A 17165-nucleotide genomic window follows, 5' to 3' on the forward strand; every position below is an offset into this window, starting at 1 on the left:
ATATATAATTCTATGTGTAAGCATACTTAACTAAGCTAGTTTCTTAAGCTAAAACTAATTGCTTTTCCTTCCTGGGGGCAAACATAACTACTAAAATATATGGAATTAATAGTGAATGTATCAGGTTGTAGTATATAAAGAGCCTATGAACATGATTTAAATATTAATGGCAGCTAGAGATGAGTAGAGAGAGAGAGAGAGAGAGAGAGAGAGAGCAGAGGAAAGAAAAGAAGACAAGAAGCTGTCTACAATAGGTTGCTCCCCAAGGCCTACCATTAGTAGTCCTTCCTTGTAGGAGATACCCCAGCTATAATTTCAACTTTAAATGGCATTCTTAAAGATGGAACGATAACAAGGAAGTTGGAGGTAAACATAAATTACAAAAAAAAAAAAAACTTAGTCTTAGAAGCAATAACGCAGCTCAAATAGAGGCTTTCACGGACTCGATAATTTCAAGTAAACTAGGAGCGAGTCCATAAGAAAGTCAAAGCAGAGACAAATTATAGGTAATTGCAGGGTTCTAGTGCTAACCAAAATAAGATCTCAATCCATAAATAGATGAAGAGCCTCGGTTTTGTTGCCGGTTCTTTTATACAAAGCCAATGAGCCATCATATTAGTAGGTTCTCGGGACCAATCGAGGAGATGGGTTTAGATATTATGAACAGGGAAAATAGTAATCTTGAACCTTGATAGACGCCCTGAGCACAATCATCAGAGCGGAAATAGCGATGAGCACTGGTGGACGGGGTGGTGGCCGTCGGCGAAGACAGAGGACGACGGCGGCGGCGAGGGTGAGCAATGATGGCGTACATATACACTATGTGCACTGCAGTATAATAAATTTTATATATTGATAATAGAAAAATGTATACACTCAATTTTATATATTTAAATAAAAAACAAATGTAACTAAATTATAAAAGTGAGAAAAGTAAAGGAAGGGAGCACTAACGTAATACAATATGACCTATTTATTAAATAGATTATTAAGAAATACAAGTTATAATAATTCTTTTTAGTGTTATAAACGAATTTTTCATGCAATAAATTAGTTATTCGAATGATATGTAATCAAATTATTGTGTTATAAATGAATTATCGTATAATAAATATATCAGATCAAAAATAAGTTAAGCATAGAGCATGACCCAATTATTAAGCAAATTAAACAAATTTATCTATTTATAATCTAAATCTAATTAGACTAAATTTAAACGTGATCAATTGGTTGCCACCCTTACTGTTTAACAGGTCGAGCTATCTACCTAAATCTTATGTTCTTTTATGGATGAATAAATGAAATGGTTGCTGACAAAGCTATGTTCAATAGTCTAAAGAAGCAATCTTTAAATACTACAATAGTAGCACATCTATTTCAAGGTGGATGGTTACGCAATGCCAACTAATCTTCATATGTAATAGCCATTATATGTGGATTCCAACCTGCAGACTGAGTTGGGTGCAACACCTATTTATTGCTGAGGTACGTACAGACAAAGAAGTATGTGATAAATCATTCTTCTGAACTCAGGGAACAATCCTTAATAAATACTCTGAAATTCTTACAGTTACTTTGCAGCGACGACAACATAAATATCCAGTTGTATCAATAGGAAAGGAAAAGAAAATAAATGGCACAACGGCAGGCCCACTTGAATACTGAAGCATGTGAGTCAAACTCCAATATTTTCCCTGCAAGTAATGTTCATCTATTCCATCCCTGCAAGTAATGTTCACCTATTCCATTCGCTTGCCTGAAGCCATGAATTCACTCAGAACTTTGAGAAGTTTCCCTTACAGGTGATTCCCTGGTAGCTTTCACAGCAGATATGAAACCCAACATTTTGTTCAGTGCATTAATATATGCCCGAACACTGGAAACGACAATATCCATTGCTGCACCACTTCCACTGATAATAGCAAAATACAAATTTTGTCAGCACAGAGTTCCCTGCATGCTTCTAAGGGAAGTCAACAATAAATTGAAAAGGGGAAGAACCTGAATGTGCGGTTGAAAGTTTCCCCAGTTAAGGCATGTTTCGATGTAATCCCATTATCTCCAGTGATGACAACCCTAGTGGTGGCAATTGCATCTATGCCCTCATTTACTGCATTCATTGAGTATTCTCGAAGAACAGCAGGCACCTACAGGTTTAAGAAGCTCCAATATCAACAGAATTCAGGCAACAAAAAATGAAAAGTAATGTAATGAGTAATGACAAATTGCTTATCGACGACTCAGAGATGTGAGAATAATTTATGGTACTATATGTAAGCCCAAAATTTCTATCCATTTAAAAGGAGAAATTGGTTAACACCTACTCACATGTCCACAAGGAATGAACTTAAAGCGCAAACACATGGATAGAGGTGTAAACAAGCCGAGCTTGAGCGAGCTTGGAGTTGCTCAGGCTCGGCTAGAAATTAATTTCGAGCTGAAATCATTTGTTTAGGCTCGGCTCACTTGAGCTCAAGCTGAGCTCGAGCTAGCAATGAGCCAAGAAAAGAAGAGGAAGAAAGAAAGGGGAAAGTAAGGAGAGAGGTTAGCATCGATTGCTCCCATCGGCATCATCCTAATCCAAAGAGAGGGAGAAGAAAGGTCGGAGAATGAGGAGAGATGAGAGGGTAAGAAATTGAGAGAGGGAGGGAGAAAGCGGAGTTACTGGGTAAAAAGTGATAAGAGGAGGCCACAGTGGCCATTGGCATTGAGAAGAAGGTCAGCGATATGCTGCAATGGTGGGCTAGCTTTTGGGTTGAAGAATAATATAAACGAGAGGAGAAAGGAGAATAGAAATAATAGGATAGGTTTGTAATAAGGAGAAAGAGAAGGATAAATAAAATAAGAACAAAATGAGTAAGAATAAGTGGTTAAATGAGATGGGACAAGTTTGTCATAAAGAAAAAGGGAAGCATAAATAAAATATAGAAAATGTGAATCAGATTAAATGAGATGGGATAGGTCATAAGGAAAAGAAGAAAGTTCTAACGTAGAGAGAGAAGATGGGATAAAATTAAACAAATAAGGACAAAGTATTAAAATAAAGCTGACTGAAATTATAGCTATTAAATTAAAATCTAATTACTATATCTTTTGTATAATATAATTAATATATATATTAATGAATTTGAGCTTTTTGAGCCGAGCCTGAGTCGAGCCGTAGCCAAGCCCGAGCCAAGCTCGAGCTACTCGCTTATTTTAACAGCCCTGTGCATGGAGAAGGCAGGAACTGGGAAGGCAAAGTGGATGTCAAAAGATCCCAGGGAGATCAAACCCAAAAAGCCTTACAGCAGAAAGGCTCTAAGAACAAGCTGTGTCACCATCATAGCCCACAAGTTGAAAGAATATGGCTAATAGTTAAGAGTGGGTAAAAAAAAAGATAATAAAAAGAAAGCAACAGTGTCACTCCAAGGCAGTTGACAATGTACATCCATATTTTAAGATGTTTATATTTCAGGAAAGTCTGCTAAATACTGATTCCAGCACTTTCTGTCTTCTAGAGTGTCAATCAAAAGAACTAGCATAGCAATTTTATAAGCTGAAAGAAAGGAGTAAGAATAAGACAATAACAAGAACTTGTTAGATATGAAAGCATATTCTCTTGTTTGGTTTGTGTGGATCCTGGGTAAAGTGAGGCTATGATGTATGAGGGTTTCTCCAATGAAACAGGGTGATCTTCACCATTGAAGAAAAAAAGGTGGTATCAAACCATCAAAAATTGTCCGATAACACCTAAAAATTCAAGAAATAGGTGGTAGTAAACATGGTTACTGCTCAGTCAACCATTGTCAGGACTATATATGCCAGCTTAGTCTCTTAGAGCCAAGTTACTAGAGTACACATCTCTATAACAAATTAACAATTCTGATGTCACTCTAGCAAAGCAACTACTTTTGTTGTTCCAGAAGCGACCTATACCCAGATAATTAATTCATGGTAACTACTGTATCAATGTTAAAAAGCAGGAAGAGACCTAAATGAGGCACAGACTGGTGAGTATATAAAATGAGTGATTATAGGAGCATATCAATATATAAGCACCACAAAGTTCAAGATGGAATAGAAAATAATCTACTAGTATGTCACAGAAGGGGGATAAACCTACAGAAGGAACCGCAGCAGATCTGCCAATAAAGTTATAAAATATCATATCTACCCATACATTTTCTAAAATATGTATCAAAGAGGAGACAAAAACTAATCAATAAGGAGTTGGGACCAAAATAGAGGATGTGCAATGTGAACCTTAGATGCAATGGAATATAATACTTGGTAAACCTCTAGGAAATGTCTTTTAAGTCCTAAAAATAAAGGTCAGATAAGGGCTTCAAATAGTGTAAAAACCTGATGGATATCTGATGGGAACTCTAACTTCAGCATTTTATTACACAGTAAGTATATACGCTTAACTCTCATAATGACACATTTTAGTAGAAATGTCGAATATGCTTGGTAGAAAGAAAGTAAGGTTTCATACAAGAAGACTGGTATATACTATTCCCTTCTATTCATTAAGAACATAGAAATGAGTGAAATTTCCCTTTCTCTTGCTTGCACAATTACTTCATGAAACAAATTCTATTTGTTATGGGCTTATGGCACGTCCAGAACAGCATAAAAAATTTGAGAAATCACCATTTACAGAACTTGAAGCGAGCAATGTCAGAATTTTCTCTTAGGCTAACCTGGATTATGCTATCAATGGCTTTGTAAGAAGCATCAACTGGACCAGTTCCGATTGAGCATGCTACCTTCTCTTCACCATCTGAAGCTACTAGTTTTATAGTTGCTGTAGAAAGGCCAAGTGTACCACAAGTCACCTGCATGCTGAGACGATAAGAATTCAATTATCTGGTGAAGTGGCAAGCCTTAAACTATTTGAAACCTAAAGTTCACTCAAGCATAAATATACCTGTAGATCACCAAGAGTCCAGATGACCTTAGGCTGAAAAACCTCATCAGAAATTAGTGCTTCTATGTCTTCATCAGTTATTTGCTGCCAGCACAAAAGCACGACATCAAGGTTACCTTGTAAAATGCACAAAATTCTAGTTTGTTATTAGACAATTAGTGGATGGAAATATTTGAATTTACATGTACAATTCCGTAAACAGATACATAAACATTCACAAAGTCATGTTAAAACTCTAGCTCAGCTCAATTCGAAATTGATTGAAGCCGAGCTTGAGCTCAAAACAAGCCTAATAATATGGACTCAAGAATCAAGATACGCTCGCCAAGATTACCAAGCTGGCTTGAGGTGGCTCGGTAAAAAAGTGGGCTGTTTCTTATAAGTTGGGTGGCTCTGTCAATCACCATTTATCCTCATATCAGGAAACTAGGATATAGAAATTGTCTTTATATCTACCCATAAGGCCGATTCACACCCCTAGTGGAGATGGATTTGACCATTTAGGTCATATATAATCAGTTCAAAAATAAAATCACTCAATCACAGTAACACCAAATCTTTTAACATAATTGATTTATGCAATACATTATCAATTTTTGGTCTCTTGAAGTGGGGGTATTTACACCAAAAAGTTCTTAAATTCTTGTAAATAACAAGATCTCTTGTGTTCACTTCCTATGTAAATTGTGCACTCTATTATATAAAAATGTGCATCTATTGTAGAAAATAAACGCACTCAGTTTTCAAAAAATCAATCTTGCTATACCAAAACTCAAGGATTTTTTTTGGTGTTAATGCCCCCCTAATGTGTCAACTCAAATTCTAAATATCTTTTAGTAAATGCAAACTGAGATTTATGGACACTCGGAGAAGAAAACGTATCAAAAAACATGCTACAGCTAGTGCAGTAGGGTTATTGTATTGCTTAGGTTGGATAATAGCTAAATTCTGAATAAGTAAAACTTGCTGCAATCCTCTCTTTGTTCTCTATCTCTCTTCTATATTCCTGTCTGTATTACTCTCTCAGCTGATTGCAGACTATTATTGCTACTTCAAACAATCGAAAAATCAATAAATACCATCCCTTTCTTCAGCGAGCACCAATCTGACATGCTTCCTCTTATTTGCTCCACCCTCCAGATGTAGATTAAGTTTCTATAAAATCTGACTGTATGCCCTTATAATTCTCAACCCATGGAAAGTTGACCAAAATTAAAACAAATGGTAACAAAATCCTTTTTGAAAATCAAGATATTAATTATCATTCTCCAGTATAAGATTTGTCTTTATCTATAACAAATTGCTATTTTAGAACTGAAGTAAACACATAATACGCCAAATTAATATTCCTCCTCACCTTCTTCTTCTCTGCCACCTCTTTGTAACGCTTGAAGAAATCATCAAATTCCTTCTCGTTTATATCATAACCAAGCTGAAGATGTAAATAGATAGTGAATTATGCAGTGATTAGACTAGCACCTAAAGAACATATTGCAGTAACAAACAACTATAACTAAATTGTACCTCCAATAGTTTAGATTTCACAGCATGGCGTCCACTGAAAAGGGAACAGGCAAACAACATTATTTTTATCTTAAACAGAATAAATTCCTTCAGTTTGCAAAATAATGGAATAATCCTGATGAACAGGGATATAAACAGGGCAAAATCTAGCTTTAAAAGGAAAAAATATACAAGAAAATAACATTATTTAACTAGACCACTAGTAAATTACAATATCTGCTCATCCAATTCTCATGATAAAACAAATAACTTATAGTAAAGGTGCATATACAGATGGCAAATAATATGGCTCTCTTATTTAAGCTTAAGGGTCAAGGCATCATTCAATACACCACTTTTAGCCCATGCTAATATGACTGCACAAAAATCTTGTATGTACATAATGTCACAAACATTAGTCAGAAGAGCAAGAGAAACTTGTGCATTGATTTAAATATGTGACATCTTATCCTCTACTTTAAATAGGCATAGAAATAAGCCAGGGCCAAGTTAAGGGTCATCAACCTAGGCCTTCTGAGCTATCAGATTTGGACTGAATCCAGGCTAAGAAATGTAGGCTCAATCAACTCTGGTTCCCTTTTAACCTATTGGCATAACAAAGCCCAAGTCTAACTAGGGATACTTAAATTAAAGAATATATTTTTACATATAAAATGAATGAATGATTGGATCAAACCTCATAACCTATATTGTAGCTTCCTATCAACCTATTCCCTCTATCGTTTTCCCTAACCACCTCTCACTTGACCATCGATCGTGGATGATGACTAGAAGGACCGGATTGACCCCGCTTCTGCTTCAATCGACCCCCTACAATCAAAGTGGCGGAGTTGAGGTCCTTAGGTAGGCTAAAGACGGAATAGATAGTTTATCTTTGATTCGGCAGGTTCCCTCGGCTGGAATCTACAATGGTTGTCCAAGGGCAACAAGTGCGTGCATTTGAAGATGGTGACCTCAAGCTAGTAGTGCCCGTGAGACTCAACCAAAGATCTATATGAGAATTCAAGCCTGTCAGCGGTCATCCTTACCCGTCCCAGCGTATTCCCCAGTGAGTCTCGTCGCTACGCTGTTCCCAAGGACTAGCAGAATCGAAATAGCGAAAGGCAGAGCAGCATATGGTCCCCGAGAAGTGGTCTCTCTATTACTTTGATAAGAGAATCCCGATTCCCCCTTCCAATCTTGTCGCCAGCGTCATCCTTGGCCTAGCACCACCTCAGAGCTTGGAGTGGCCCCACTGCCCCGACCAAACAGCAATACACTTCCAGCCCTAAATGTAATGCATAATCAAGTATACTCTCATATATATATAGTGAAAGCTCTGTCACAATTCTATTCTAAAAGTATCAGCCTTAACCCTAAGGTTGAAAAGATTTTTTGGCCTAAGAGCGCCACCGATGGCTAGGTTAGGTAGTGGGTCGTCATAAATTGACCTCCAAGTGGTCCTTGTGGCGATGGAGTGACAGTGAAAGCCAATTATCGAGCTCAGACTCAAGTTGCAGCAACGGCGACTATGGCGAGTCGCCAGCGGGTCTCTTGAACCTCGGTGGCTGTGGTTGGTGGCCATGGCCCTACTGTAGTGAAGCAGAGGTGGCGAAGACCCCTAGCGAACCCACCCCGATATGGCTTGGCTCGGGCAATATCGTCGCGAGCTTAGCCGTCGAGGTCAGCCACTCGGCGATCTTCGGCAGCTGTGGTGGCCACCATTGGAGCAGCAACGAGTGGCAATTGAAGCCAATTATCAAACTCGGACTCAGGTTGCAATAGCAGCGGCCATGGCCTGTCACCGATGGGTCCCCCGACCCTAGTGGCTGCGATTGGTGGCCATGGCCCCACTACAGTAGAGCCAAGGCGGTAGAGACCCCTAGCGAAGATACCCCGATATGGCTTGGCTTGAGCAATATCATCGCAAGCTTAGTCGTCGGGTTCAACCACTCAATGATCTCCAACAACTGAGGTGGCTAAAAACAGATAGCAATCGGGCTAGGGAGCCATGGCCGCGAAAGGACCAAAATCGCAACCTCGAGTTGTGATTTCATTGCAGCAAATATAGACGTCGACAATGGCCTTTCGGCCTTTTCCTACACCGGCCTAGCTCCGGTGCGGGGGTCCTATGGAAGGGACTGGACATGGCCATTTGGACCGGGAGTGGTTGGATAGCCGCCTGTAAAAAACTAGGGTTTCGAGCCCTATCTTCCACCCTGAGGAAGATGGCATGAGGGCCGTCTCTTGGAGGGGAGGGGGGATTCTCCAACTACGATGGCATCGATTTGCAAGGCCGGAGGGGACTCCACCACAGTTGGAGGGGTTTTGGCCATCGATTAGGTCTTCTCTCCACCTCCCTCATAGTTTGAAGTTGTCTTGCCGTATAGGGCTGGTTCCGACGTGACCAGTGGTGCTGGCAATGCGGGTTGGCTGTGCCGGGCTAGGAGAACCGTCGTTAAGGCTTGGATCGAGTCCTTGATGACAGATTTGGATCTCTTTTAAGTTATCTTTCAATTAGACCAAAAGTTCTTTGAATAAAGTCTTCGCCCACGCCAATAGCTCATCGTCGGCAGTTGCGGATGGTGGAGGGGGGGCTAGAGAAACTTCCACAGAAACAAAGATGAGTTCTTGATGATAGCCTCAAAAGTTAGAGTTTTAATGATTTTGGTTTCACCTAAATTAGAGGTCGAAATGAAAAGATATAAATAAAATAGTTGAGAAATGTTAGAATAGGACAGATTGATAAATGTCCAACGTTGCGGCGATCATCAAAGGATAACAGACGGCTAAAAGGGATGGTAAATGGCCATAAAGTAGAATGGATCGTGGTGGAGAATGGTGGCTAGGGTTTGGATGCTTAAAAAAATTCTACCGTTATGATCTACTCCTATGAAGACAAATACGATATAATGACTAAAATAAAACGGTAAATACGTTAATAATAAAATAACTGAACTCCATTATTTCTCAATACTTGAATTCTTAAATAAAGAAGCCCAATCTCTGTATATATAGAGGTCGAGTATAATAAGTCCTACTTAAATAGCTCTAAAGACTTAAACTAGCCCTACTTATACGACTCGAACTAAGACTAGATTTAAACTTGCCATAAAAACTTATACGACTCAAACTAAGACTTACCTTAGAGGTTTACATGACCTAATTGAATTTACCTTAGAGACTTATATAACTTAATTGGACTCAAACTAAGACTTGTCTTAAGGGCTTACATAATTTAACTAGACTTATCTTAAAGACTTATATAAGCATAAATCAATTAAAAGATAAATAGGCTCAAAGCATAGAGTCCAACGTCCTCGTGATTCAATCTAATCAGACCCGAATTGTATTAGGGACTAAGGCAGGGAGGTCACACCGATGGAGGTGAGTGAGAGTAGTAAAAGAGGGGGTGGGACTGTGGGAAGGCGGTGGTGGCCATCGGTAGGGTGGCGAGAGTGAAAGAGTAAGTGAGAGAGAGAGAGAAAGTAAGAGATGCACATACATGTGAGAAGAAAACTAACACCGTTGTCGCTAGTAGTGACAGCACCTCGGCACCCGGCAAATAGAGAAGCAACCCTGAAATCAGGCTGCCTTGGTGCTTGGCAAGCCTAGTGGGTCACATTTTCGGGAGTCAAATTAGGATGACTATTTGAGTTAGGTTGGCAAAGCAGGTTGGGTCAGCTTACCGGGTTAAGTTAAATAGGCCACCCCGATCAATTTTAATAAATTGGTGAAAACAAAGATTTAAAAGTTGCTTGTGCGATCAGAGATCCTGAATTACTTATTTGCAACTGAAAACCTTAAAAGAAGAATATCCATGTTTCTATCCATAGGATCTTAAAGATGGATCAAACTATAACAATTGTTCAGCAAACTTACAAAAACTGATAAGAGATTAAAAAAAAAAAACCATTTAGTAAGAATACATGAACAATCCAAGAAAAGGAAGGTATTCCACACCTAAGCTTGCCGAGAACAATACCACAGTCATTAGCACGAGTTAAACCAATGTCATCAGGGGAAATAATTTCGTATGTCCCCTTGTATTTAAGCATTCCATCCTACAAAAATATAACAAAAAGAACAGCCTGTAAACGCTGAAAAAAAATAGTATAACACATGGTACATCAAGTCATATAATATGTAGAGAAAGTTGATTGCAGTGAATAATACAAATGATAAGTTGAAACAAAATTTGCAGGTTTCAATAGAAACTTTTTACAGAAGTCTTGAAGTCAAGCAGTGATTATTACATCAAAAAAGACAGCAGAAAGTACAACACTGGGAAGCATCAAAGGACCAAACCTCTGGAAAAAAAGAATTAATAACACTGCAAGGGCTATCCAAAAGAATGGTCTTTCATAATTATAGAAAATAAAAGAAAGAATGAGAAATACACGGAGCAAAGATCTACCCACATAGTGCAAAGTACAATCCACACACCAAAGATGATATCTATTTGATACACAGATATGCCAGAACAAAATTCGATCTATAAAGTACCAGATATAATAAAGTATCTCAATGTAACAACACATAAGTGCTCTCAGGCTCAATTCTCCAACTGTCCTTCTTCCAAAAGGAAATTTTCATACATGAACACAAAATTAGTCTATTCTAATGGTCCAAAGTACAGATCACATGATCCTTCAGACTTCAACCAATTGGACTAATACATTTATTTATGGATAGGAAAGATGCTGCTCAAAATTAAAAAGAGAACTTCTACATGGATTGTACAGATACCAACAACTAATAATCATAACAAACAAGTGTTCCTGGGATGTTCACCTCCAATATGTTTCTCAGCTACTGAGACAGTATACAAGATTACAGGCAAGTAACACATGATTCACACCTGTCAAAACTAAACAAATGACCAAACTAATAATCTTAACTTAACCAAATAACATCAACTTAGGATACATCATTTTTCCTAGAAAATATAAAGGACTTGTAGTATTATAATTTAGAGATCATACTAGAGTATGATGTGTACAAAAGCATATAAAAAGGCAGCATCTCAAAAGCGCAAGTTCTAATAGAATTTCATGAGTGAAAATACATTCATGTTTGAATTTACCTGATGAATCCCACTTTCATGAGCAAAAGCATTAGCACCAACTATAGCTTTATGTGGTTGTACATACAGCCCTGTATGCTCTTGTACCTTGATGATGATATCACATTATGTATAAGAAGAAGATCAGGTTCATTTAAAAAGAATTGCACAACCAGCAATAGTTGAATTATACCGTCTTGCTTGCCAGAACAATAAATTGAGTGTTGATTCCTGTATATAGCCCTCCCATGAGTTCCTGGCGACATTTGATGGCTAAAACCACCTACAATGAGTACAGTGGAAGATGAGAGTTAAGAGGTAAAAACTACATAACCAAGATAGTTAATACATGATCATGAAAATCTTTAGAAATATTTCTGTAAAACCTTGATACAAAATCTTAACTATTAGAAGTGATTATTTGACTTTTTGGTTATACATAGGAGTTGAAAAAATCACTGAGTGCCCTTCTCAGGAGATGACAACTTGCAACTCAATTAAGCAGCCATATCTCATACAATCAAATCATACTAAGCTCAAACCTTACAAGAAGCAAGCAATAAAGATGCCTATCCGTGGAAACATAGACCTATAATACCATTTCTATCTTAAAGTAATAAAAGAAGTTTATCAATAGCATTAAGTGGATGAAGCCCATTACAAAAATGACCTCCACCCAGAAAGAGAGGTTAAAGCTTCTGAAAAACTCACTATACTTGCATGTTACCTACGAAATCCATGAGGACACAACTTATCACCTTCACTTTCTCATTATATTTTTAGCTTGGATAATTAAGTCAATTTTAAGTGTAACTACAAATACAATTATCTATAACCCTATATAGTTACCCTTTTCTGACATAGAACTTCTATTTCAAAATACATAACCATAGTGTGGAAACTTATACCACAAATAAAAATTTTGATTTGTGACCATCACTGAATTAGAAAAAGTAAGTCACTGATCCAGTCAAAATGAGCTGTTTTTTTAAAAAACCAAGTGCATAAAATAGTAAGAACATGCACTTCTTATGACTAAAAAACACTGTTCCAATATGCAATATGACACATTCATATGCATGTTGGTCCTTTAACCCAAGCACATAGAAACAACCCACAACGATAAAATATATTATCATATTTCAATATTAGGCTACATATAAACAAGAACAACAACTACCATACTTCTCTTTTATAAATTTAATCAGTGCTAATTTCCCACTTGTTTTGGATATAGCACACAAGGACTTGTTCTCCTCGTATGTACAAGATAGTTCCTAGTCACAGACAAATCACTTGTAGAAAAAATTTAGTCTCAAAAGTTTACATTTCTGAACAGCATAAGAAGCAAGATCATATAGAGTTCCATTACTCAAGCAAACTACCATCATACTGGAGTATTACATTAAGTTGAATCTCATGTTTTCTGTTCCACCTTATGATGTAATTGCAAGAAGTTTACCTCTTCCAAAGAAGCATTACCAGCTCTTTCCCCAATACCATTGACAGTGACTTCTACTTGCCTAGCTCCTCCACGAACACCCTGAAATTGGATTCCCAAGAAGTCACTTTTAAAGGAAAAGGAAAAAAGGCATAAGAAAAGAAAAAAAAATAATAACAAAAAACGTATGGTGACAAAGAAACAAAGGCAAAACAATACTGCTAATGTGTTGGCAGTTGCAAGTCCAAGGTCATTTTGGCAATGGGTAGATATGATGACATTTTCAATCCCTGGAGTGTTTGCTTTTATGTCAGCAATTAAACTTTCAAATTCAGATGGAAGAGTATATCCGACAGTGTCAGGGATGTTGAGAGTTGTTGCCCCAGCTTTTATGACTTCCTCTAGCACATGATAGAGAAACTCTCTGTCGGACCTGATGATAAGAAGAAAAGCCTTAATGGTGAGGCCCCATAATAATCCTAAGGAAGATAAATTCATCCAATCAAGGTATTAATACAAGCTAAATAAGAGTATTGCTTTGTAATTCATAAAACATGTTGAACAGCCTGTTAAAAGAAGACTAACATGTGGGATATGAAGGAATTTGCATTTAAGAAAGCATCCTTGTAGGCTTCTATCAACCAGAATTAAGCAAAGAACTCCAGACAATTATACAAAGATTCATGCAAAAAGGATCGATGTATTAATTGCTAGTATAGAGGACTGCAAACAACAAGTAAATTAATGAGATCATGAATAAAGTACATTCAACCCCTGTATTTTCAATAAAATTTGAAAAGAACACCCCGGGTATTCATCACTCAATTTCCAAAAGACACCTCATGAAGGGTTTTTCTTTGATTTATCAAAAATACAAACATCTAACTAAATTAGGGAAAGAGAGGACGTAAATTGCAATAAACACATACAGCAAAGTGCAAGATGACAACAAAAATTCCTTTTACAATGATTGTTATTATTTAGGAATTTTTTTCACTAAACAGAAATTTCTAAATTTTTTCAGTTGTAGTATAATTCTTTTCAAAGGCTTGCACACATAGCAGCAACCTTTCAAGCATTACAAAGCACCTCTCAAGCATTGCACACCAACTACGATCTCTCAAATATCGTATAGCTACCTCTCAAGCATTCCACACCTAACCAACCACACCCTACAAGGATGACATACATATAGAAGGACAATGCATATATGGATGCATGCATGGCAAACATAGAGTATGATGCTTCATTAGTCAATCTATCTCATCAATCTACTTTAAATCAAATCAAAAGGTATTTTTGTTATTTTATAAAAGACAACATTTTTTTTTTACTTTCACTTTATATCATATCAAAGATAATTACTACATTCTTATAAGTGAACATAGTGATAGCTATTTCTAGAATAAAGATCACATTTTAGGAGTAAGAAATAGAAATAGCTATCTTATCAATCTACTTTAAATCAAATCGAAAGGTATTTTCGTTATTTTATAAAAGACAACATATTTTATCTTTTTTTATTTTCACTTTATATCATATTAAAGATAATTACTACATTCTTATACTAGATTATAAGTGAACATAGTGATAGCTATTTCTAGAATAAAGGTCACCTTTTAGGAGTAAGAAATAGAAATAGCTATTCTATATTGAGCCTTTTCCCAAAGCAGGAATAAGCAAACGAGGCCTAAATGATATCACTTACTAGTTCCAAAGTAGAGCTTATCACTTTATTCTGAGATTACAATTCCATTTTTTTAATGTTCCTCTATGCAATGTGAAACTAAAAAATGTACAGAACCTTTTCTATTTATCACGCTTCTTATTTCAACTTTGCTAACTCATTCGTTAGCACATCACAAGCAATTTGCATCAAAGCTGAATCAATTTGAATAAAAAGGCAAAAACGTGAAAAGATCTGACCTTCCAGCATCCTCTGGGCTGAATTCAACATCTGGGCACCCGAGACTCCTAGCGTACGCCACCATCTCCCTCGCAATCGCCACCACCTCCTCTCTCGTCTTCCTAAGCTTATGCTGCATATGAATCTCGCTCGTGGCAATGAATGTATGCACCCGCGGCTTCTTTGCAAGCCGCACCGCCTCCCATGCCGCATCTATATCCTTCTTATTACACCTCGCAAGACCACAAATCACCGGCACGTGCCCATCCTCACCTGCCGGATGGTTTCCAACTTCCATGGCGATGGATCGGACGGCGTCTAGGTCGTCAGGGGAGGATGCGGGGAATCCAGCCTCGATGATGTCGACACCGAGGCGGGAGAGGAGGCGGGCGACGACGAGCTTCTCTGAACTGGTCATTGTTGCTCCCGGAGACTGTTCCCCGTCGCGGAGGGTGGTGTCGAAGATGCGGACGTAGTTAGGGTCGGAGATGCGGTTGGGGATGTACTCCGGGCGAGAGGAGAGGGCGCAGCGAACTGATCGGGATGGGAGCCATGAGGCAGAGGAGGGAGAAAAGGAGCGAGAACAGCTAGGGTTTGGGGAGAAGCGAGATGAGAGAGGGGAGAGGTAGGCCTTCGAAAGGAGATTGGAGCGGTTAGTAATAGGGTTAGGGTTTACAGAGAAAGGTTTGGGGTTTACGGAGAAGAGGGAGAACGCCATGGGAGGAGAGTGGCGGCTGGAGCAGAGAAGACACTACTACTACTACATAAGCGAGTGTGTTTAAAGCTTATCGCGACAACTTACGTCATGGCTGTGATCACCTGCACACACGTATGTAGAAATACCCTCCATACATATACCACTCCGCCGTGATGGAATATGAAACTCCCAGTTTTTGTCCAAACTAGCCCCTCTCTAGATTATACCTCAAATTTAATATCAAAATGAGTCTAAAGCACTATAATCCTAAGTAAAACACTGATCCATATAAGCATTTAACTTATAGATAAAAATATTTAAATAATTTATTTTATAAAATGCTCAAAACTCTTCGTCGTTTTGCCCTTTAAATCACATCATATCAAAATTGGCATGTGTCAAGTGGAGCTGGTGCTATGATTAGTTAGGGGTAAGGATTGATAGTGTATTGTGGGGTGGGATGGGAACCCACCCTTGTTGATTTCTCTACTTTAGGTGGAAGTATGGGCTTTGGACTGAGGCTTTTAACATGGAAACGAACTTGTTAAAAGAAAACCTCATGCCCTTGGGTCATTAGGAAGAATCATATCTATGAACGTCTCTTTCTTTGTCAATGTTATTTTGAATTGTCTATCTCCCATGAATTTAGGGAAGACTAATTTTGCTTAATGCTTCCTAATCTTTGGAGGAAAGAATACACTCTTAGCTGATTTCAACTCTTTTTGATCAAAAAGAGAAAAGAGGTGAATCTAACGACCCAACTTGAAGTTGGGATAGTACCCACTTGTGATGTAGGAGGAGTCACAAGTTTAAGTCCAACTCCACCCGGAGCAAATTTATTCTAGGTATATTGTTTGATTATTGATAATTTAACTTAGCTTGGTTGTTTGGCTCGATTCAGTTAACACATATATGTGATTGATATATTACTTTGTATTTAATAATGTGCTCGGACAAACTCACATGAGTCTACTCCAATGAATTCAAATAAATTTAGCATGTGAGTTTGTAGTGGAATATAAAGAATATATAAGATACATGAAAATACTATCTAAAGTCTAAACATTATGTAATATCTTATCTATCTTATTACATGCTTCTACTATACCCTTTGTAATAAGATGGATAGGATATTAAGGAATCTTTAGACTTTAGGTAGTATTTTTTGATGGATCATTTATATTTTTTATTCTATTAGGAACTCGCTTGCTAAATATATTTGAATTCATGGGACCGGGAGGTTGGCTCATGTGAGTTTGTCCGAGCACACTATTAAATACACAGTAATGTATCAATCATATATATATATATATATATGATTTAATAATGTATTAGGACCGATCTGCGTAGATCCACTCTCACTTATTTGTTTCTTTTCTAATCATTCAAGAGCTTAAAGACTAGATATAGGCTGAACAAAGAGTCAATCTCCTTAGATACAAATACACTTAAGCTACATCAAACTTTAGCCAACATACTAAGCTAATCTAATTTAGGCTTAAAGTTGTGTGCATCATTAAACTATTATTTTAAATTAAATGCCATTGAGATATTGCTCCAAATTATCGTGCTGTTATTTTTAAACCATTACACTTTTGAGCTATCAATCAAGCTAACCATCGAGTCAAACTACCAAACCAC

The 17165-nt window shown here is 37.5% G+C and overlaps 1 protein-coding gene across 2 annotated transcripts; it reads right to left on the bottom strand.

Annotated features, from left to right (window-relative positions):
• Nucleotides 1–1457: 1457 nt before the first annotated feature.
• Nucleotides 1458–15591, bottom strand: LOC140770084 (2-isopropylmalate synthase A-like). 2 transcript variants are annotated; one of them, XM_073111073.1, is made up of 12 exons: nt 14848–15589; nt 13141–13354; nt 12943–13023; nt 11674–11763; nt 11502–11588; nt 10379–10479; nt 6437–6470; nt 6270–6344; nt 4913–4996; nt 4686–4820; nt 2002–2147; nt 1458–1912 (listed from the first exon to the last, which is right to left on the bottom strand). In XM_073111073.1, the coding sequence occupies exons 1-12, from the start codon at nt 15543–15545 to the stop codon at nt 1771–1773; spliced, it is 1887 nt and encodes a 628-aa protein (XP_072967174.1). In that variant the 5' UTR covers nt 15546–15589; the 3' UTR covers nt 1458–1770. The 2 variants fall into 2 exon arrangements, 1 of the variants encoding a protein (XP_072967174.1); XR_012105997.1 differs by lacking the exon at nt 1458–1912 and having other exon boundaries at nt 2008–2147; nt 4686–4827; nt 14848–15591.
• Between the last annotated feature and the right edge of the window lie 1574 nt (nt 15592–17165).

The sequence above is a fragment of the Typha angustifolia genome, chromosome 11, assembly GCF_048772165.1.
Source record: "Typha angustifolia cultivar Huaian chromosome 11, ASM4877216v1, whole genome shotgun sequence".
Lineage (NCBI taxonomy): Eukaryota > Viridiplantae > Streptophyta > Magnoliopsida > Poales > Typhaceae > Typha > Typha angustifolia.

Bases quoted from the DNA above. Each gene is read 5' to 3' on its own strand.
- LOC140770084 (XM_073111073.1), bottom strand. From the start codon at position 15,545: ATGGCGTTCTCCCTCTTCTCCGTAAACCCCAAACCTTTCTCTGTAAAC. The intron at 11,589-11,673 runs GTATAATTCAAC...ATCATCATCAAG, and splicing joins TTGTTCTGGCAAGCAAGACG to GTACAAGAGCATACAGGGCT. The intron at 6,345-6,436 runs GTACAATTTAGT...TTACATCTTCAG, and splicing joins TGAAATCTAAACTATTGGAG to CTTGGTTATGATATAAACGA.